The sequence below is a fragment of the Manis javanica genome, chromosome 4 (genome assembly GCF_040802235.1).
Source record: "Manis javanica isolate MJ-LG chromosome 4, MJ_LKY, whole genome shotgun sequence".
NCBI lineage: Eukaryota > Metazoa > Chordata > Mammalia > Pholidota > Manidae > Manis > Manis javanica.
In genome coordinates, this window is record NC_133159.1 from 131,713,256 (window position 1) to 131,737,185 (window position 23,930).

At 41.0% G+C, this 23,930-nt stretch overlaps 1 protein-coding gene across 1 annotated transcript; it reads right to left on the reverse strand.

Annotated features, from left to right (window-relative positions):
- Nucleotides 1-5: 5 nt before the first annotated feature.
- On the reverse strand, nucleotides 6-22,130 carry TEKT1 (tektin 1). Its single transcript, XM_017655034.3, has 8 exons — nucleotides 21,298-22,130; nucleotides 19,881-20,087; nucleotides 11,739-11,904; nucleotides 10,030-10,158; nucleotides 9,349-9,492; nucleotides 7,372-7,594; nucleotides 703-899; nucleotides 6-259 (listed from the first exon to the last, which is right to left on the reverse strand). The coding sequence occupies exons 2-8, from the start codon at nucleotides 20,068-20,070 to the stop codon at nucleotides 52-54; spliced, it is 1,257 nt and encodes a 418-aa protein (XP_017510523.1). The 5' UTR covers nucleotides 20,071-20,087; nucleotides 21,298-22,130; the 3' UTR covers nucleotides 6-51.
- Nucleotides 22,131-23,930: the final 1,800 nt, after the last annotated feature.

Genomic DNA, 23,930 nt, shown 5'->3' on the forward strand with positions numbered 1-23,930 from the left:
TCTACTACTGTTTTATGACATGGTTTAATGAGGGCCTGAACTACGCCTCCTTCAGCAGACAGCGTCGGGGCGGAGGCCGCCGGCCCACTCTGCACGCTCGTCCCCGTCCCGCGGGGGGATGGACTTCCTCGTGTGCATGCACAGCACCTCATCGATGTAGATGGTGTTCTCTTTGACCTGGATCTCCTCCTGCAGAGCCAGTTGTCTGCGATTCAGCCCTTTCAGCTCCACATGAGCTTGGGCTAATGTTTCCTTTAATCTAAGAGAAGAGAAACATAAGAGAGTCATTTATCTCTCTGCATCCCCTTTCCAGGGGAATGAATGTATTTGGGGTAGAAGCCAAATTGATAGGTCCTCGCCCTCTGTCGTCTTTAAAACAAGAGACTTCAAGTTGGGGACCATAGGCCAGATTCACAAGGCCTACTCCATAAACTGTCAGTATTTAAAACTGTAAACACTTTACCTAAACATCTGGATGTGGGCTTCTTTAGAAAAATTTAAACACTGGGATCTATTTCTTGCATAATAGCAACTGGCTGCAGTTAGTAGAGACTGACCTCGAGGAAAACAACCCCCCAAACATCACAGATGCAAATGTACTCATGCCCAACAGGCTTCACCCAGATGGCACTGCCCAGCCTGTTCACAGCCCAAGTGTAAAGGGAGCCGCCCAGGCCCTCTGCCCACCGGCTGCCAACCTACCTTGCAACGTTGTGGGTGATATCATTCACCTCTCTGATCAGCCTGTACTGTGCAGCATCACAGCACAGCTCCACGTTCGGCCGATACGTCCTGGTCTCCAGGCGTGTATGAGCCACCTTGGCAGGCCCTTCTTGGTCAAGGATGGCTTTCTCGAGAACTGTAACATTTTTCTCCTGGGATGCAATCTCTTCCATGACCTTCACGACAAAGGATTAGAGGAGATGAGACCAGTTGTGCTCATCCACCTCAACAGCAGATACTCTTAGGAGGTCTGTTGTGATCATGAAGTTAGGAAGAGGGGACCTCAGATGTCTGCTGAAGCAGGGCACCAGAACGAGTCTAACCTGTCTTCCCTTTAGCAGCGCTTGCTGTGGGTAAGGTAACTCACCCAACCTTATAACTTCACAGACAGAATGGACACGACAGGCCACTGTCGCCTCATCCCCTTCCCAAATACTGTGAGTTCCTGGAGAGTGCCCCCAGCAAAGGCTGGAGGCTGACTGTTCACCTCGGCTCTGAGTGCATATGTACCATGAGCATAAAGCTGCCTACTTCCTTCTTACTCTGCCCACTCGCACCAGTTCTGCCCCCTGGAGCCTGAAGAAGAACAAGCAGTTCAATCTGAGTTCTGTTGTTCTTTCTGATTGTGGTTTTGTGCACGGGAAAGATTACTTATAAATTACTCGAGTTTTTAGATTAATGTTTGATCAGTTTAACATTTTGTTTTTTAAGCTTTAAAAACAACGTTGTATCACAGAAATGTCCATACACCAAAAGATAGTTCACAGACCCTCATGAACCCATCAGCAATCTAAGAAATTGTCAATACCTGCCCAATCCTGTTTCATCTGTAAGCCCCTCTTACCACCCCACCCATCAGCTTCATTATCTAAAGCAAATCCCAGGTATTATATCACTTCAGTCTTAAATACTTGAATATGTATTACTAAGACATGAAGATTTTTTCTTTTAACATAACTGCCTGTCTGGCCACTGCGGCCCGGCGACGTTGCGTCCCCGCCCCGCAGGCCCGCCGCTCCCTCCCTCCCTCTCTCGCCGCGGGCGGCCGGAGATGGTAGGCCCGAAGCCTCTGAGGTGCCCTGTCCTTCCAGGGCTGGCCAGAGTTCGAGTTGAGGTGGGAAAATTCAGGATACCTCATTTTTCCTCTGCCACAACACTTGTCACCACTTAACTGCCGTGGCGTGCTGCCTTTACCTCCCCTGCTTAACGAAGCTCATGACGCTGGACACCAAGCCGGGAGAAAATACATAAACAACCCCACCACATCCCAACAAAGGAAACAGAAAGACTCCAGACTCTGCCCAAGAAGTAGAAGGAATCCTGAAAAATAAGGCACTGAGGAAAAGTCGACTTCCATTGAACAGGCCCCCAGTGCTTTAATGACATCATCTGTAAGAATGCTGACAACTAGGTATATATACAACCCCATGCAGGACACTGGAGACATTTTCTCAAAATAAAATTGAATGATTGTAGAAAAAGAAGATGGTATTTACAACATGTTCAAATAAATGAGTACTCATCTGACTATGACGGTCACTACTTCGTAAGTCCAACCCATACACAACAAATGTCTACTTGGATTCTAGTACATTACTTTTATGTTTCAGTAAAAAACAAGATCATTAGAATTATCTGGGAAATCTCCATGTCAGAGATTAAAACATATCACCTAGAAAAGGAAAAAAAAAAAAAAAAAACAAAGACAATTTAGGGAAAAGAATAAAATTTCAAATAAAACATTCTCAAGGAGAGAAGAAGCTGAATCCATTAAACAAGACTAGAGACTATATTTATTTGTTTTACTTTAAATATAGTTGATGTACAATATTACATTGTTTCAGGTGTACAAAATAGTGATCCGACAATTACGTGTATTAACAAATGCTCACCATAAGTGTAATTACCATCTCTCACTAAACTTATTACAATATTATTGACTTTATTACCTATACTGTACTTTTCATCCCCATGACTTACTTATTTTATAATTAGAAGTTTGTTACTCTTTATCTTCACCAATTTTGCCCATTCCCCCACTCCCCTCCTCTGTAGCAACCACCCGTTTGTTCTCTGTATTTATGAGTCTATTTCTGTTTTGTTAACTTATTTTATATTTTTAAATTACACATATAAGTAAAATTATAAAAAAAACATAACTACCTTTATCACACACAAAAGTACGATTCTTTAATATTATCTAGTATATAGTGTTCAAATTTCACTAATTGTCCCATATTGTCCCATATTTTTGTAAGAGTTGGCTTATTCGAATTAGAATCTAAATGAGGTCCACGTGTTGCATTTGGTCTTCTTAAGCCTTGATATTTCTTAAGCTTTTCTTAAGTTCAGTTCACAGATACTATACTATTTTAAACTTAGCAAATGTTAATAATCATTTAATTTTGATTAACAGTTGCTCCCACTTTAAACTTAGTTAAAAGCCTTTAAACATTTGTTTTAAGCAGCATTTATAAATCTGATATGTAACTGTTTTAAAAACACTTGAATTGCCTTAACGAACAGGCCCTTCTGGAGTTCTTAAAAGATCTCATAAATCTAACAAACTAGCAAAAATTATTCTTAAGTTCTCTTAAATAGTTTAATACTGCTTTTCCACTTGCTATAATTTCAACTTAAAATTATAAGTCTAAACCAATTATTCAATTACATATGTTCAAGTTCATCTTGAAAACAGCCAAATTCCCTTAAATTTTACAAATACTTAAAATATCCAAAATACATAGACTCTTTAAAATAAAACTACTAATGCTATGGGTTAAATCAGGAATCAGCACACTATAGTTTATGGACCATATTCAGTCTGACACGTGTTTTGTTTATCCCCCAGACAGCAAAATGTGAGTTTTTAAAGACTTAATAGACTTCTTTAGAGTACTTTTAGGTTTACAGCAAAACTGAGAGGGAAATACAGAGCTCCCATGTACCCTCTTTCCTCCCACATCACATTTGTTTTCTCTATTAGTAACATCTTGCTTACTGTGGTTCTTTTGTTACAACTGATGAACCAATACTGATACATTATCATTAATTAAAGTTCATAGTTATATTGGGGTTCACTCTTTGTGTTGTACAATCTATGAATTTTGACAAAAGTATAATCACATGTATCCACTATGACAGTATCATACAGAATAGGTTTGATTGCCCTAAAAATCCTGTGCTCCTCCTTTTTATCCCTCCTTCCCTACCCACCCCCCAGCCATCTGAAACCCTGACAACCACTAATCTTTCAAGTGTCTCCATAGTTATGCCTTCTCCAGAATGTTATAGAGGTGGAATCATACAATATGAATCTCATATTGGCTTCTTTCATTTAGTGATATGTCTATGAAGTTCCTCCATAGTTTTTTGTGGCTTGATGGCTCATTTCTTTTTTATTGCTGAATAATATTCCATGTGTGGATGTACTACAATTTGCTTATCCATTCATCTACTGAAGGACATCTTCATACTTCCAAGTTTGGCAATTATAAATTAAGCTGCTATAAACATTCATTAGCAGATTTTTGTGTGGATCTAAGTTTTCAACACATTTGGGTAAATACCAAGAAGTGAGGTTGCTGCACCATATGCATATTTAGTTTTATAAGAACCTACCAAAGTGTCTTCCACAGAGGCTGTTAACATTTTACCTTCCCACCAGCAATGAATGAAAGTTCCTGTTGTTCTACATCCTTGCCAACATTTGGCACTAACAATGTTTTGGATTTTTCTATAGGCACGTAGTGGCCTTTCCAAAACTGTGACATATGATGTTGAGCATCTTTGCGTGGTTAATTGCCATATGAATATCTTCTTTGGTGGAATGTCTGTTCAGATTTTTTTGTCTATTTTTTAACTGGGCTGTTTTCTTATTGTTGAGTTCTAAGAGTTCTTTGTATATTCAGATAATAGTCCCTTATCAGATATGTGTTTTGCAAATATTTTCCCCTAGTTTATGGCTTTTCATTCTCTGGAAAGGTTTTTTACACTTTTTATCATTGAAAAACATCAAAATAATAGTAATATTTCATGTCATGTGGAAATGATATAAAATTCAAATTTTAGTGTCCAAAAGTTACTGGAATACAGCCATGCTCATTCATCTATATATGGCTGCTTTTGAGCTACAACAGCAGGTTTAAGAAGTTCCAACAGAATGTGCGTGCTATGCCTTTATTGTTTTGTGCTACTGCCCAGAGTACTACAAACAAATCCCAAAATGACACAGTTATAATTTGACCACTTTCTGAGTGCTATGCTACCATCATACAGTGACCTCTGATTTAATTTTTAATTACTAGCACATACCCGCCATGATAAATCAAGAAAAGTGGGCCTTGTGTGTTGCATTTTTAAGGCATAGTGAAGTGTGCGTTTTGTTAATCAATTAGATAGTAAAGCACCATGCTTCTTATGCAACATTATAGCTGTGCTGAAAGAATATAACATAAGTCAACATTAGGAGACTAAGGGTTCATCACAATATTCCCAACTCACAAGAGAGCAATGATCAGACAAAAATAGAAATTTAAACAATATCTCATCCCTACAGAATTTCCTCAGAAATATGAAAATAAGACTGCAATCAAAGTAAGGTTCAAAGCAGCTCATTTGCTAACCAAGCAAGGAAAGCCATTTACTGATGTTGAATTCATTAAACCATGTTTGATTGCAGCAGCTGAGGAAGGGTGTCCAGAGAATATAAATTTGTTTAAGACTATTAGTGTTCCTGCAAGAATAGTTGCTTGAAGAGTTAAGGACATCAGGGAACAACATCAATAGTCAATTTAAAAACCAGGCACATCATTTTGGGCAGTTTTTCTTTGCTTCACAAGTTGGCAGGTGTTCCAATATTGCTCGGTTGTTGTATATTCAAGGACTCAGTGCTGAGTTTGAAGTGATTAAAGAATTAGCCTCTATGAATGGTCTCATGAAATGCCTACAGGCAAGGATATTTTCAAAAAGTTGAGCAAACACTAACTCAATACAACCTGAAGCGGAATCTGCTAAGAAGTGCTTCAGCCAATGATGGTACAAATATATGTTGAGCAGAAAGAGGCTCAATTGAACATATTTACAGAGCTTGTGGAAATGTAAACTATTCATTGCATGATCATCACAAAATATTTTGCAGAAAATATTTGTATCTATCATGTGTAATTGAACCAGTAGAATCAAGAGTGAACTTCATTCACTCTCATGGATTTGAACCACCATTAGTTCTCTGAATTTTCATGAGAAACAGAAGCTGAACATCCTAATTTGCTCTATTAATCAGCAGTTTAAAGGTTTAACATTGGTAAAAATTTTCTTGTGACTGCTTTTAACTCAGGGCCAAAACTGAAATTTTTCTGACCAAGAGAACCACCCTCAACCACTATTATCAAATAGTGAATGGTTTGGAAATTCACTTCTGCCACAGACTTAGTAATATTTCTTAATGAATCCATCCTAAAATCCCAAGGCAAGACAGCACTTATATGCAAAGCTTACACTGCAGAAAAGTCATTTAAACAACTAACATGGCTTGTTAGTTTGGCTTGTTAACATGGCTTACTGTGCCATCAAAAGTTAAAACAAGAAGCAAGACCTCCCTTCCCCCATACATTTGCAGCATATTTCCCAAGTTCCAGCAGTATTTTTTTGGACCTCAAAGCAAATGCAAAGGATTTCCATATTTCAAAATTGACTTAACCATGCAATTAAAGATGTCTACCTGCATCTCAACTAGAAGTGATTAATCTGAAATGGAATGACATGCTAAAAGGCACATATCAGGAGAAGAGTCTAATAGAATTCTATAAAATGCCCTCTAAGAGTAAATATATTCAATTAAAACCATATGCTCATAGATTGTTATCATTATTTGGCAGTACCAATCTGAATGAAAGGACAATTTCAGAGATGAAATACATAAAGATCTCATTAAAGATCAGCATTAACAGATAAACATTAATTACCAATAAATTTTGATGGGAAACACTAACTTTGAACCCCAACAGAGCAAGATATCGTCCTCCCCAAACAAGAATGTCCTTCATCAGTAGACCTGAATTACAAAAAACTATATTCAATTATTTTTTTTTTTAATTTCAGCAATGAAGATTTTATGGAAATTTTGTTTTATTATATAAATAGCTACAGAATATCCTAGATTTTGCCTCTTGGCTCACAAAGCCTAAGTTTGCTGAACCCTGGGTTAGACTATCTTAAACATTCCTATTCTTAATTCTAAATCAGAGAGCCAGTTAATTCTAAATCTTTACCAGCACACCACTGAATAACTGAGAGGGACAACCACCCAGAATCCCGGTTTAGAGAAATTTGCTGCATTTAACTCATGGAACTTCAGAGTCATAAAGAATATCTCTGTATGTCACATAAGGAGGAACTGAGGCCCACGTGGGGAGATGGCCAGCTCTTTGCAGCAATGACTGACAAAGGAGGCCCAGAGTGGGGCAAAGTCCACTCCAGTTCCCCAAAGCCCAGTCTGCTGCTAAGAAGGAGAGATGTGAATGAGCTTTACTCCTTAGTTAACCCAAGATCACAAGTCCAGAAGGCCACTGCCTAGCCCAGAGGGTAGTCTAGGTTTCCATGGTGAAACCTGAATGTGGTCTTCCTTGTTCCCTCCAGGGAGCTCACCTTGGCCAGATGAGTAGCCAGCTTGTCCCTGGCAGCCTTGGTCTCCTCCAGCCCATTCTTGAATGCCGTGTCCACCACGTCACATTGCTTGTGCAGGTCCTTAGCTGTCTGGGTCAAGATTCGGTCCACCAGGGCCTTCAGCGCCAGGGAGTTGTTCCTCTGCTTGTCAGCCTTCTCCACGTTGGTGTTGGAGAAGTCCAACCAGTCTTCCAGGCTCACAGAGCTGAAACAGGACCCACACATTCATTCACAGCATATTTGGGCTGGGGAAGAAGGTACAGGGAGGGGACAAGCTCCTGGAAATCCACTGGAATCTAAGCATACCTCTACCAGCAGAAGCAGATAGAATGTTTCCCCATCTCTAGGCAGAACAAACTGTGGTCTGTCACTGGCAATAGCTGTCAGTTTGGGGAAACCTACCTATTCTGTGCCAAGCTCTGGGATGGCACTTCACAGACAGTATCTCACTTAATCCTCATGATGGCCTAGTGAACTGAAGCTCAGTAAGATGGAGTAACTTGGTCAGGATCACACAGGCAGGGATAATTTGGGTATCAAAATAAATAATAGTAACAAATTATAATACAGTGAATAAAATAGGAAACCATGTGTCCTTACTGATATAAGTAAATGAATGAATTGTTAGTTTGACAAGGAACTGCTTTATGAAACAACAGATTAACCTCAAAATAATCTGCAAAGGAAGAAAACTGACATATACACAAAATAGATAGTATATAGTGCTATTTAATGAATACAAAAGCAGGCAGAACAAACCTATTAGAAGTTAGGAATATAGCTGCCTCTGGGAAGGTGAGAGGGGGTATGGAAAAAGAGGCCAGGGTGGGGGTTTCCATGCCTGTGGTAATATTTTATTTCTTGACCTGGTTGGTGGTTACATGGGGATTGTTCACTGTGATTGCAGGCAGCTTCCGAGATGGTCCCCACACATACCCCCATCTCCTGGTATTCACACTTCTATGTAATCCTCCTCTCCCTTTGATTTGTGGGATGAACTCACTGACTTGTTTCTCACAAACAGAAGTGATGGAATGTCATTTCTGGGCTTAGGTTAAAAGAAGACTGTGGCTTCTGGCTTGGGGGTGCTTGCTTTCTCTCACTTTCTCTTGGACCACTCACTGTGGGAGAAGACAGCTGCCATGCCAGGAGACATGGAAAGGCTCCCACGGCAAGGTCTGCCATAATCACCATGTCAGCTTAGAAGTGGATCCCCACCACCACCACCAGAGTCGAGCCTTCAGAGGAGACTGCAGTCCAGTAGACAGTTTGACTACGACCTCATGAGACATGAGCCACAAGCACCCAGCTAAGTGATGCCTGGGTTCCTGACCCACAGAAACTTTGAGACAGTAAATGTTTATTGTTTTAGTCTACTAAATTTTGGCCTACTTATACAGCAGAAGATAATACAATGACAGTTCATTAGGCTATGTGCTTATTATTTGTACACTTTTTTATATGTATGTTTACATCAAAAAGGTTCAAAAAACGTAAGTGAGATACTAAAGAAAAGGTACATAAAATAATCCCATTTTTGTAAACAAAACAAAATTCATTTGTGTGTGAGTATATACATATGTTTGCAGGAACATATAGATTAGTTATCTCAGGGAGTGTAATAATGGAAAGAGGCAGATAGGGAGAAATTTTTAACTTGCCCTTCATGTTTTTAGCATCTCTTACTTCTTAAAAACATGAATAGGTAAATGAATACATTTTAAATGTTTAGAGATTTTAAATCAGACTTTCTTAAAGGGGGTGCCTACCCTGGGCAACCAAGGAGCCCCTGAGCCCTATCCCAGGGGAGTCACTGCTCAGCACCTGCTTTTGCCTCCTCCTCGCCCCCAGCCTGCTGCACAACTACACACTAGGAGCTGCCCTGTCGGAGAAGCACTGGGATGTTACATAGCAGAGAGGAAGAGAGCCCGCCAGGCCAGCAGCCAGGGGCCCACTCACTTTGGTTCGACCCTCACAGCATTCTCAGAATATCTGATGTCTGGCGAGTTGTTGTTGAGTGAGAAGCAGACATCATCAATGGTCAGGGCCACAAACTTGTCCTTCAAATCCTTTTCAAGATTGTACTTGGCAGAGCGGTTCAGCCTAAAGGGAGAAGGTTAACTGGTTTCTCCCCCTGGAGTGCCCAGGCAGCACCTACAGGTTCTTGGGAGACCCTGGAAAATGACACTAACTCTAGATCTTGTACAGAAGGGCGGCTCTGCCCCCGCCCCACCTTTCCCCCATCCCAATATACTATACCACTAGATGCTTGGTAACGAATCAACATCACCAAGCCTAGACCTCAGAATCTTCCCTCTAGCTGTGACATTGCCTGATGTCACCACCGTAGCATACTGTATGTGAGACGTCAGCCCCCGGAGGGAACGGCTCCAGTGTCCTCCAGTTCACAATCAGGAGTGAAATACAGTTCCACCTCCGCCCACCACCAGAGGGCGGCTGTCAAGGAAGAGAGGTTGTCCCGATCCCATTTTGAGGGTCCCCAGGCCACCTCAGGCTTGCTAAGGGCTCATCAGATTTAAACCCCATTTTTTCTGGGCCATGGAGCCTGGCCTTTGTGGGTGCTGCCTTTTCTAGATACGCCCAGGGAAGATGTGGAGGGCAGGCCCTGCACAGCCAGACCTGATCTGCTCGGACGTCTCCTCCAAGGTGCGGGTCAGCAGGGCCATCACCGCCCGGATGATCTCAGCCTCCTTTATCAGCTCCTGTTCCACTTCGTCATGCACCAGGTCGATGCCAACTCGCTTCTCCCTGACCCAGAGAAAGCAGCAGGTCATCCATCACATCATCAGCATTTGCTAACATCTGGTCATTTAAAACCACCCGGACAGCTGGTTTGATTATGGCCTCATCTGTCAGAATGACGTGGTCAGGGATGTGCATTAGTTGGTGTCTATTCAACTTCAAAATATCCCAAACACAATGAAGAAAAATTAATCAGTGATTGGTCACTTGAATCGAAAATGGGAGATGGACTTTGTCCCCTCAATTTGCCCATCTGTTCTGAAGACTTTTCCTTACCTATTTATTGGAAACATTGTCCTTTGACTTAGCATTTATTTCAAAGATGTGTTTCTTTCCTTGATCTTAATCCTGTTTGTGGACAAGGATTTAAATCCAGAAAAATGCTTTTATAATAAAAATGCCACCCACAACTATGTGACAGACATTGAGCTGAGCTTTTCAAATGAATATTCTAACAACCCTTCAAGCACAGGTGAGGGAGCTGTTTCAGAGGGGTTAGGTAATTTATCCAGTGTCACAGACCGGGTTACACATGTTCTTAACCACTAGACATGTTACTCCCAAAATGGAATCAGGCACAGCCCACTCTCTGCGACAGTGCTTGGGAGGAAGGCTGCACTCACCAGCTGTGTGGACTCAGACACCCTGTATAATTGATCTGAGCCTTGGTTTCTTCTGTGAAGTAGGGATAATTATTTGTACTTCATAAGGTTGTGGCAAGGAATACATGGGATAGAAAAGCAGCCAGCATAGTATCTGGCACACAATAGCACGTACTCAATCAACTTAGAAATCTCCACAGTATTAACACCCTTAGGAGTAAACTTGAGCCAACTGGATGTTGGCCTCTGATCACCTGCTACTTCTCTTTGCTTCACAAATTCTACATCTGGCCAGGAAGATTGCTGCCTGGTTGCTGCAGAGGGACTTTCAGGAGGAAAATTCTAATTAAAAGCTATGTTTGCTCTCTGCATTACAAAGCACTTCAGCGTGGCTCTGTGTATTGGAACAGACTTGTCCTCTAGTGAGTCTATCTGCTCTGCCTGCTGCACATAAAGTCTACTATTTCCCAGTTTCTAGTGGTGTAGCCATATTGACTAAGTTTTGGTCAATGGGATGCAAATGGAAATGGTGAATGCCAAACCCTATTATTCCTGCTTGCTGGAACATAGACAAATGGGTGGAGCTCCAGTGGCCATCTTGAATCACAAGGTAATTTGGGGAGTAAAAGCAGTGGAGCAGTAAGATAGAAGCCTGGACCCTGACACTGGCACACCATGCCAACCCTGAACCATCTCCAGACCCCTTAAATGTAAGAGAGAAAGAAACTATCTTATTTATGTTTAATGTTATTTTGCAGTTTTCTGATGACCCAGAGCCAAACTTAGTCCTCACTCATAGTTTAGTCCACAGCAGTTTAGACATGAACCAAGTCCAGTGCTCCTTCCACCACCCAGCACCATGGCAATGCTGAGATCATGGGAGGCTTTAAAAGAACACATGGTTAATCCGCCACCTGGCACAGTCAGCATTTACTACCTAGCATTTCATTTCTCAATATTCACTAGAGGAACCTTTCCTCCTACCTGTATTCAAGGCACAGCTGAGTGATCCGCAAGGGTTCTTTGAAGCTCTCCAGGGCATTCTCCAATCTGGTCCGATATATGAGTAGGTCTTCCGTTGCATATATAAGCTGCTCAAGTTTGTCATCTAACTCCTTCTTCCAGAACCTGACTTCTTCAAGTCTCTGTTCTACAGCACACAGAGAAGTTACACCAGGGCTAATCTACTCCCAATGCAACCAATTTTTGGATTAGAAATTTGAAGACTATTGTAAAATTGCCTGAGACACATTCATTTCTTCTTAGAACTGGGCTACTTGGGGCACTTTTCATCTTCCTAAGTGTTTATTAGCAGGAAAGAAAGAAGAAAGGAAGGAAGATATTTCTCCTTACATTCAACACCAAATTAATCAAAGAACATTTTACACCCATTAACTCTAATTCTTCCATGTTCACTATTTTTAATAACTTTTAATTTTATCAAGATATAAATGTATAGTGTTTAAAAATTCAAATAGTATTACAAGTATTACAATTCTCTGACCCATCCCTACACATTCCCACTTTCTGGAAGCAATGACTTTTATTCTTCTGGCATTTGCTTACACTGCTATTAATTTATCCATTGTCAGTTTTAATGTTATCTATCAATTTCCTATGAGGAAGAAAAGGATTTGCTCTTATACAACTTATATAACACACTTCATCTTCCCAAGACAGCTGCATCATGATTTTGTTAAATAATAATTTAGTGTTTATTTATGGTAAATACGTAACTGTTAACCACCCCTGAGCCAGTATCATACTATGATCAATTTCTTTTTCTTGTACAACTTTTTTGGTTTTTGGAGGGGCAAAGAGTTGTTTTATTTTCTGTGTATCTGTTACCAATGTTTCCTCAAACTTTCTGACAGAACCGCAAATTTCTTCCCAATATATTTGAACTCATCAAGTAATCTATTGATTTTGTTACTTTCCTAGAACCCTCTCTCCTGGGGCACTTTCTCTTCCTGCTCCAGTCTGGGTGGGCTGCTCCCTAGTTGGCTGCATAGCTATCATCCTATGACTGCTTTGCCAACATTCTAGACTCTGCTCTTCTCATATGTTGGAATCCTCTTTCCTGGATTTCATTTTTTCCTCTTTCTTGGTTCACTCCTTCAATGTGCTGAAGCACATCCTTCAGGAACCTCGTAAGAAATGAATTCATGTAAGGCAAAAGTTTTGAAAGTCTGGCCTTGCAAGTCTGAAAATGCCTTTAGTCTACCTTCATCATTTGATTATATTTGGCTGGGTATAGATTTATAGGTTGTAAGTAATTTTCATTTGGAATTTTGATGGCATTGCTTCATTTCCTTCTAGGTTCCAGAGTTTCTGTTGAGAAGTCTGCTGCCATTCTGATCCCTGATTCTTTGTATGTAACCCGACAAGCTTTCAGGAATTTCTTGTCTGTTTTCCTAGTGTTCTGAAATCCCACCCTGGTGTCAACCTTATTCAATTACTATGCCAGACACTAGGCATGACCTTTTAATTTTAAAATGTCGATCTTTTGGTTCTAGGAAATTTTCAGGTATTCTTTCACAGACGATCTCCTCACCTCTATTTTCTCTGTGCTCTTTCTGGAATTCCTAGTAGACACTGAGCCTCTCAGATGAACCCTCTACATTTCTTTTCTTTCCTATTTTCTATCAGTTTGTCCTTTTTTCTCTGCTTCCTGGAAATTCTTGAACTTTGTCTTTCCATCCTTCTTTTGATTTTTAAAAATGCTCTGCTCTTGACATAACGTAGGGAGGGGCCCAGGGAGGGCCGTACAACAGAGAAGACAAGTAATGATTCTACACATCTCACTACACTGATGGACAGTGACTGCAATAGGGTATTTGGGGGGAACTTGGTGATGGGGGGAGTCTAGTAAACATAATGTCCCTCATATAATTGTAGATCAATGATACAAAAAAAAAAGGACACCAGTCAGATTGGATTAAGATCCACAAAAAAAAAAATGCTCTGCTCTCATATTTTTATTTCCAACAACACATTCTTGTTCTCTGACTGTTCTTTTTTTAAAACCCTTCTTCCTGTTCCATGGATGTGGTGTCATCTCTAAATACCTTAAGGGTCTTATACTGTATTTTCTCTTTTGTTCTGTGCACTGTTTCTTTAGTTTCTGTGTGTCCCATTGTTTGTTTGTTTTGGTGTCTGTCATGTTAGAAGCTTTCCTCAAATGTTTGGTGATCCTCATCTGATTATATTAAAGAATAAAATGCTGAAACACTGACTGGAAGCTGTCTGCAGGGACAGGACTTGTCAACCAGAATGCTTTATTGTCTAGAGTGATCAGGCAGGGCCCAGGCATTTCCCTGGAGAATCCACAAATGCACATTTCCAATGGATCACTTAGTTTTCTGTGGAGAAATCTTCCAGTCTCCTGACTGACAGTATAAGCCTGGATAACGGTGCCCTGGAAACCAGGCTTAGAAGAATTATTTTCAGCAAGTAGACTTTCATTGAATCCTTTAGCCTTTAGCCTTTTGTTGGGGTGAAGGAGAGTCACAGTGGGAAAGAGACTCATTTATAAAGACTTTCAACCAGTCTTATTTCCAGTTCTATCCTGAACTTCCAGCTCCAGAGGTAACTGGAAGCTTCCAGTGTTGAGTATTTCAAAGTTCCTGTGGCATGAAACTATAGCATGGATCAGTTGGCCTCTTGTCCTCTACGCAACCAGGCTTTCTGTGGACTCTAAGTGTATTACCACTTGACCTTTTCCTTCCTAACTTCCAAAATCTTGTCATCATCATTTGTCTGCTGTTGCTTCTGCTTCGTCTCCCGTCCCCCAGCCAGCATGCTCTCCCTCTCTCTCTCTCATCCTTGAGACACGCTTTCCACTTTGCTGGAATTTTAAGAGAAGGAAGACAAATGCATGTGTTCATCACCATGTAAATCAGTGTCTCTCCACTCATACTTTTTAACTGACTTCTGCCCTCACCTCGCGCCTGCCACTCCCCAAGTTGATCTGCTATCTCAAAGGTCCCTAATATTTAAGTCACCAGTTGAAATTCATTTTTGTTAAACTCTCATTTGTACAACCCCTGATACAATAGAAGACTTCCTCACCCATGAAACCTTCATCTTTTGTATTTCATGAACTTGGTCTTATCTTTTTGCCCATGTGCTAAACTTTCATCTCCAACTCGGCTCTTGCTCTTCTCCATCCTATGTCCTCTTCTCTTCTCTTTCAATATGTTCTTTGGGTAATCTAATCTACACCTCTGGCTTGTACTACTATCATTATGAGATGATGCCCAGATTTCTATCTCTAACTCCTAAATTCTAACTGGCTACCTACTGAACTGAACTGAACTGAACCTTCCAAATTCCAGATCTTCCTTAGCTTTGGTCCAGCCTCATCTCCCTCTCATCTCCATCCTGCTGTTCCCTCTCCTGTACGCCGTTCCCTCTCCTCAACTTGGACCTCTAGTTATTCCACATAAATGCCACATTCATCCCACCTTTATTATTTTGTCCAAGCTATTTCCTTAGCTTAGAACAATATGTTTTGACTTCTGTTGATAAAATTCATTCATAAATCCAATATATTTATTGTTGAGGATCTACAACGTGCTAGGCACTGCCATGAGGCCCAGGAGGTACATTGGTTAAGACACAGCTTCTGCCCTGCTCACAGTCTGTGGGGCAGACATGAAATAATTTCAATTCAGTGTGACAATTTCATACTAAAAATCATGTAAAAAGTGCAGCATTGGCTCAAAGGAAGGAGGCCAGCAGAAGTCAGAATTGAGGAGACATTTGATGTGGTCAGAACTGGGACCCTGAGTAGATCTCTCCAGATAGAGATGAAACATGTACAAAGTGTTCAGTGAGGTTCTCAGTGCCACACTAAGGACACTTTAATTTGTAGACAATGGGAAGTGCTTGTGAGTTTAACTGTGTCCCCCCAAAAGATATTTTGACATCCTAACCCCCAGGATCTTGTGAATATGACCTTATCTGGAGATAGGGACTTTGCAAATGTAATCAAATGAAGATGAGGTCATACTAGATTAAGGTGGTCCCTGATCCAATATGAGTGGTGTCTTCATAAGAAAATAGATGGCACAGAAGGAGAATGCCATGTAAAGATGCAGAGAGAATGTAATGTGACAATGGAGCAGAGATTGGAATGATGTATCTACGAGTCAAAGGATGCCAAAAATTCCCAACTACATCAGAAATGTGAAAGAATGGCATGGAACAGATTCCCCTCTAGAGCCCTCAGAGTGAGCATGGCCCTGCTAACTAACAGCTCTATTCCCCAGCCCCAATCCTTCAGCAAGTCCTATTGACCTACCTCCAACATATGATTCAAATGGACCCTCTTCTATCTTTATGGACATTGCATTAGTCCAAGCTAACACACTAGAGTAACTTTATTTTTTAGTTACTTTTACTTGCATTTTCTCTCTCTTACTAGAATGTATCTGTCTTCCACTTTATAATCCTAAGCATTTAACACAGTTGTCAGATATATTTGTTGAACAAATATTAGTTGAGTGAGTAAGTGAATCCCAGTCCCACTAACCAGAAAAAGGAACTACAGAAGTAAGGTTTGAAGAAAGGTAATGAGTTGTTTGGGATATACTTATTTTGAGGTGCCTGAAGGACATCTAGGTGAAAAGACATGGTGAGTAGTTCTCCACATCTATAAGAAGTTCTGATGAGAAATTAGAGCTGAAGATTTCTATTTGCAAAACAATAGCACAAAGATGATAGTAATAAAATTTCTAGTGAGGTCATCAAGAAAGAACGTATAGAAGGAAGAAAAGAAAAAGCTAAGAGTTCCAAAGACAAAAAACACGAGGGAATACCAATAAGGGATGAATGGAAAAAAGAAGGGTCAACAATAGACAAGAGGTAAAAACAGCCAGAAAGAAAAGAAATGAACCAGGAGAGACTTGTGTCATGGAATTCCAAAAATACCCAGCATGGTAGTGATCAGGTCAGGTGACAACTAAGTGACTACTGAATCGGGAAAGCAGGCAGTCTTTGGACAAGACCAGCTGGAAGTGACTGCTCCCTCTTCTCATCTGACAGTGATGTATCTGGGTCACACATATGGAACAGATCCCACCACATCCTGTACCTGTGTACCTGGCTTATCTCTGCTTTCAGACCACAAGCTCCCCAAGGGCAGGCACCAGTCTAATATCTCTATCATCACAGCCCAGGAGGACGTAGTAAGTGTTTCTAACTTTTTACTGAAGTATCATAAACCTGTAGGAAAGTATTTATGTCATAGGCATACAGCTGATGTATTTTCACAGTAAACACACCCCAGTAACCAAAGCCCAATTCAAGGAACAGAATATTAGCATCCCAGAAGGCCTCTCATGACCCCTGCCAGTTTCTATCTCCTCCCATATACCAAGGCTGACTTCTAGCAGTATAATTTTTCCTGTTTTCTTTATTTTACGTTATAGAACTAGAACAATATGGTATATCCTGGTTTGTATCTGGTTTATTTTACTCAATGATAAGCTTGTAAGGTTCCTCTATGTTGTTGCATGTAGTATAAATGAGTCATTCTCTTTGCTGTGTATATAACACTGTTTATCCTTTCTACTATTGATAAGCATGTGGATAGTGTCTAGTTTGGGGCCCTTCCAGCCAGCCCTACTTTGAAGGATGCAGCATATATCTTTGGTAAACATATGTAGGAATTTCTGTTGGGCCTACACCTAAAAGTGGGATATTCAAGTCAAAGCATTTGCCTGTTAGCTTTAGTAGATACTGCCAAAGCAGCGATTATACCAATTTACACTTCCACAGTAACGTGCTAAAATGCCAGTTGCTCCACATCCTTTCCAATACTTGCTATTTTTCTTTTTCTTGTTTCTTCTCATCTCCTCCTCCCTTTCCCCCTCCTCCTCCTTCTTTTCATTTTAGCCATTCTGAAAGGTACGCAATGGCATCTCAACTGTGATTTTAATTTGCATATCCCTGATGACTAATGAAGTTGGAGCACCTCTTCATATGTTCTGTGGCTGTCTAGATTCCCTCACTTGTAAGGTGTCTATCAAGATTTTACCTATTTTTCTATTGAGTTGTCTGCTTCTCTCTTCTTTATTTTAAAAGTTCTTTATATATTCTGGATACAAATCCTTTGTCAGATATGTATACTGTGAATCTCTTCTACTCTGTGGGTTGCTTTTTCATTCTCTTAGTGGACATTCTGATACACGAAGTTCTCTATTTTAATATAGTCCTGTTTATTTTTTTCTTTTATGATTGTTTTTTTGTGTGTGTCCTGCTGACAAATAGGAAATCTTTACCTTCTCCAAGTCACAAAGATGTTCTCCACTAAAATTTTATGGTTTTACCCTTCCCATTGAGATATATACTCTACCTAGATGTGATATTTTTATATATGTGAGGTGGGGTCAGGATATAATCTTACCTTATGAATATCCGATTGACCAATGTATGGGAAAGGCTACCCTTTTGCCACTCCACTGCAGTACTGCTTCTGTCATAAATCAGATGACTGTATATGTGTGGGTTTGCTTCTGGACTCTATTTTCTATTGGCCAATCTATCCTTGCCTAACCCTCCCTGTCTTAATTACTACAGCTTTATAATAGGTCTTCAATCCACAGTGAAAGACTTCCAGGTTTGTTCTTCTGCAAGACAGCTATGTCGCTTCTTAACCCTTTGCATTTAGATATGAATTTTAGAAGCTGTTTGCCAATGTCACCAAAAACCTTGCTGAGATGTTCACTGATGTTGCACTGAATCTATAGATTAATTTCTGGAAAACTGACATCTTTGAAATATTGAGTCTTCCAATCTGTTAACTGATATATCTCTGCATTTTTTTAGAGTTTAACTTCTTTTAAGAACAGTTCATAGTTTTCAGTATAGAATACTTGCATATCTTTCGTTAGATTTATTCCTAGATATTTGATGATTTTTAATGCCATTGTAATGTGTTTTTAAATGTGTCAATGAATCAATGAAGTTAAGATTCAGATATTGAAAACTTTTTTTCATACCTATTGAAACATAGTTATTGTGAAAAATGAAGGACATTAGAAACCATGTCCTTGTTTCTAATACCTGTCTATTTGCATAATTATTAAAACAGGCCTGCCTATATACTGCTGTCAGGGGTAAGATCAACCCATCAGAAGCCCTACATCTAACACTGCAGATATGGAGGAAGCTTTGGTTTATTGAAAGTTAAAAAACTAGCAGCTCTTGGTCTAGGTTTTATCTATAAATGTATTTGTTCATCCTGCCCAGTGTTATAATATATTAAATTAGTTGCCAACATTTAAAAAATGGGTAAAAATCTAGTTTTTCAGATTTTCTTTAACAAAAAAAAATCAGGCCATCAGCAATACTTGGGCCATACTCTTTCTTGGGAAAAATAGGTTAAAACTGAGTAGCAGCTGCCTCCTTAGATGGAGCACATGGTCTCTAGGTGCCCATAGTTTCCACCACTCCCTATTGTCTTAGGGGGTCTTAGTCAAGCCCTGTGTTACCTGCCCAACCCTGATAATACAGTTGAGTGTATGACCTCTGGTTTATCAGTTTTGGGCATTTCAGAGGTTTTTTTCGGTTTCATGTCATATTTATTTTTCTTTCACTTATTTAAGGGCACCACACTTTAGTGTTTTTAAGAATGGAATTGTCTAGATAAAATACCTCTTCCTATAAGACTCAGCTCCAGTATTCTTCTCTAGGAAGTCTTTCCCAATTCTCCAGTGACTATCCACCCCTACTTCTTACTAGTTATATTCTGATTATTAATTTTTGTATCTCTTTCCTCCTCGATCCAGGAGTCCCTGATCATTCCCTGTGATGGTCCCAGTGCTTGGTCCACAGAGGCTCTTAGATGCTCAAGGAATGCACATTAAATCAATAAAAGAATGAATGATGAATGACTGAAAATTAGCCTGGGTTACCCGTGTCCCTATTTTAGGGCAGTGAACTTAAAAGGAGAACCTGGAGAAAACATGTTTCTCCCTAACATTGCCACTCCTGAACAAGAAATGCAAATGACAGTAGAGCTGTACCTTAACACTTCCACCTAAAAATGTTCACACATATATCAAGTGCTTTTGCCTCCCACCCAAAAAAATTTGCATATAACCAAGTGCTTTGCCTTACCTAGTTTCTTGTTCACATCACTTTGAGATTTTTTTGTGTTCTTTTCAATTTCGTCCACAAGCCTCTGGCTTTCTGCCACCAGGCGCTCAGATCGGGACCTCTGAGCCTCTGCTCTGTGGTACTGTTCCTTGTTAGCAATGTGCCATTCCGAGGGCAGGAACTTGGGCGGAGGTTGTAGGAATTTGGCCATTTGAGGTTTCCAAAGTCCTGATCAAAGGCAGACTTTTTTTTAGATTCACTGAAAGCAATTTGTCCTTTTTAAAATATCAATTTCTATTGAAGTGTGACATACATACCAGAAAGCGCATAAATCATAATCTATACACAAAATGAACACATCTGTGCAGACAGCACCCAGATGAAGAAATAAGCATTATCAGCCCCTCATGCCTCTTTCCAGTCATTACTCTTCACCCCCACCCACCCACCCAGGGCAACCACTATTCTGACTTTGAACAACTATAAATTAGTTTTGATATTTTTTAACTTATTATAAATGAAACCATACACTATGTACTCTTTTGTATCTAACTTCTTTCACTTGGCATTACATTGGTAAGATTCATCCCTATTGTTCATATACTTGTAGTTTGTTCATTCTTGTTGCTGTGCAGTTATACCATTGTACAAATATACCAAAATTCATCTGTCTTTTCTACTATTTATGGTATTTGTGTTTCCAGTGTGGAGAATTTCCATGAGAATGCTATAAATATACTCCTATGTGTCTTTTGGTGCACATGTACATGAGATTGTATGACTCCTTAGAATTGCTGGGTCCTGGGGCAGTGTTCACTTTTAGTAGATACTGCCAATTAGATGAACCCAGGCATGGTTTCTAAAAAATGAACAAATGTGACATCTACAAGCTGAAAACTGGGTTATTAAGCCCGTTCAGCAGATAAAAGAAACAAAATCTTCCCAGGACAAAGAAAAGGGAGAACATGAGAAAGCCAGCAGCAACAGAAAGACGAAAGTTTCCCCACCTCACCGGCACAGGGTTCTGACTGTAAGAACCGGCTTCCTCAGGCAAGGCTAAACCTGCCCCCACCCACATCCCCACCCAAAGCTCTGAGTGCCTGCCGTAAGCGTTCCAGATCTCAGAAGTTCTTCAAACATACAAGGATGGAACGGGAGTCAGACCTTGGCGAGGTGAGCACCACAGACCCTCCAGCCACCTCAGACAACATGGGGTCTCCTATGCAGTCCCTCCATGGCTTCTCCCAAGTTTGCATGAGTAGGGGGCTCAAAATGTAACCCAAGATTCCAGGAAAGGAATTCCTGAGTAGCCCCCAGAGAACTCGAAATAAGGGCTGAATTAGACCTAAATGAGGGCTGATCCCAAAGAGCACAAGGCTCTCGGTAGGGCCAAGGGCTGCAGTGAAGGGATGGTGGGGTGGGGCCGGGGTTTACTTACCTCAGCGCCACAAAGAATACTGCACAAAGTCAAGGTGGGAGCCTCCTTGCCCCAAATGGAACTCTTGCAGAACTTAGAAGTAAACAGTCCCCAAAGCGCAGTCTCCAGGGTAACCAGTGACGCGTCCCGCGGACAAAAAGGGCGGGTTCCTTCGCCAAGCAGCCTCGCAGGAAGGCTCAGCGCAGGCGCAACTTCTGCAGTTCCCCGGCCGGGAGACACAGGGTTGCGGCCTGGGAGCTAGCCGGCCGGATACGCGGCAATCTCAACTTGCCACGCTGACGCAGGATACCAAGCAGGAGACAAACGAGCAAACTCCAATCTTGGAACTTCGGAGACTTGCGTCTAGCCGTGGCCCTACCGCGGGCTGGGTCACCTCGGGCCACACTGCTCTTTCGGTTCTCAGACTCCCCAGGTGTACAGCGGGGTTGGGCTGGACTATGCTGCAGGCCGGCCTCGGACCTCTAAAGCCACAAACCTGGCCCTGCAGGGAGGAGGCAGAAGAGATTCTTGGGGGTGCCGCGGCCGGGACGGGGAGAAGGAGGAGAGAAGAGAAAGGAGGAGGCTTCAGGATCCGCGCCCCGGGCCCGCCCCTTAGCGGAGGGCCGTCTCCAGACCTGGGCGGAGGCCAGACACGGAGCTTTGAGTCGGCAGTAGTTTCTCCATCTATAGAATGAGAGGATTGGAGCTCCCGAGCTAAGAGTGCAGTGCTCAGTATGTTCTTTATGGTTGTAACACTAGCAAAGCACTAATGTATAGACAACAAAGGAATTACACAGTGGGAGAGAAGTGCGGCCTGGAGACGCTGACCGGGCTCCTCGTCGACGCTGCCTGAAACACCGAAAATGGGTATTCAAATCCCCCGCCCACATGGCTTCGCTTGCCTTTACATCAGCCAATCGAAGGCAACCAGTCAGAGGAGGGTTCGCCTCTGAAGCCCGATCCTGCATCTCGCGAGCTTCAGGAGTGCCCTGTAGAATCACGAAGCGTCGTGAATGTTAAACAAGCCTCCTGCCCAATGGCATGCGGAGGAGCTCGAGTCGCTTGTTCGAGTGTTAGAGACACGATGGAATTGGCAAAAGTACATGAAATTAGCTATATGAATTATGATCATAGGTCACCATCAGTATACAAATTTAACCCTTTCCCCTCCCCCACGGAGTGGAAGGAGATGGAAAAACTTTGAGACCCTCAGCAAAGAATTAACGCTACGAGTTGAGTGCAGCCACTCTCCTCTGCTGGGGTTCTGCCCTCTGAAAGGCATATACTTGGGTGCTGTTGTTGGGTCTCGATATGCTTTTTTAAAAAGGGAGAGAGGAAGGACTCTCCAGCTGTATTTTCTGGAGTTTTAAGTGTAATTACAAGTATTTGAAAATATTTTCAAATGGAAAAGCTTATTTTGTACACGCACAGGCCAGCAAAGGAAATGAGTCCAATAGAGGAAATGTGGAACAACTTATCATCAATAATTACTGAGTGTTTATCTGGCACCAGTATATGGGTAGGGAATAGTGGAATGTAAAGCAGATATCTAGCACAAGGCTTAGAATTTGCTAAACAAATAAGAATACAACCAAAGTTTATAATCAAAGTGAGAATACTCAAACAAGATGCACTGAAGTTTTAAGTGATTTTGAGATTTTTGTTGGTTGGAGTAAAGCTATGTTTCCCATTCTAATACCAACTTCTTAATTTGTAGCATATCCTTGCACCACTTGTAAAATTATTTTGAGGTTGTTCAAATACACTCATTTTTCCATGTCAGCATAATTATTTTAAAATACTTTACATCACTATCATAAATGGGAAAATAGTATCATTTGCATGATAGTGACCATAAACATAAATAAAATGAAACAAAATATTATAAGATTTAATATTGATTAAAAACAATGACATAAGACTAATGATAAATCTAATCATTTAAATAGATAAATCTATTATTTAAAAATTCACATCTGAAAGCAAGTTCCTCAGAAAGAATGGACCTATTTACGTAAATATATTTGGCTTGTTGTTAGTTTAAGACCTCTTGTTTTTGAGTTTTGGTGTTTATCAGAACTAAGAATCCCAGTTCAATAGCAAACATATTTAGAAAGGTTAAAAGATAGTTACTTCCCAAAATTGGTGACTTTGTCCAATGGGGAGCTGGGAAGTACAGTCCTTGCTGGGCCCAGGAAAGAGAAAAAAACCAGGTAGGGTGAACCCCAGAAGTCTCTAGCACCAAGTCCTTTCATGATCTGGCCTCACCTCTTGACACTTTCCCCCGTGAAGGGAATTGAAGGGTTTTCATCAGGAAACGAAGTTGATTTTAAATAGCTGCAATGAGTTTCCTCCAGAGTGGTGTAGGTCTGGTTCCACAACTAGCCTTTTCCTGTGAGGAAATCTTGAATGTGCAGCTCTGCGGGTGTGGAGAGGAGGCCTTCAGACAAACACGGCAAGTCACTCTGGGTCCACTTAGAAGTGGAAAATGCAGAGGAAAATTAAGTCAGAGAGGACAGATGCAAGACATTTAATATTTGTCAAATGGAACTTCCAGAAGAGGGGGGACAAAATAGAGAAAGGCATCAAAGATGTAGGAAGTGGGGAGGATGTCCTTGAGCTAAAGACTAAAGTCTTTAAATTGAAAGACCCAC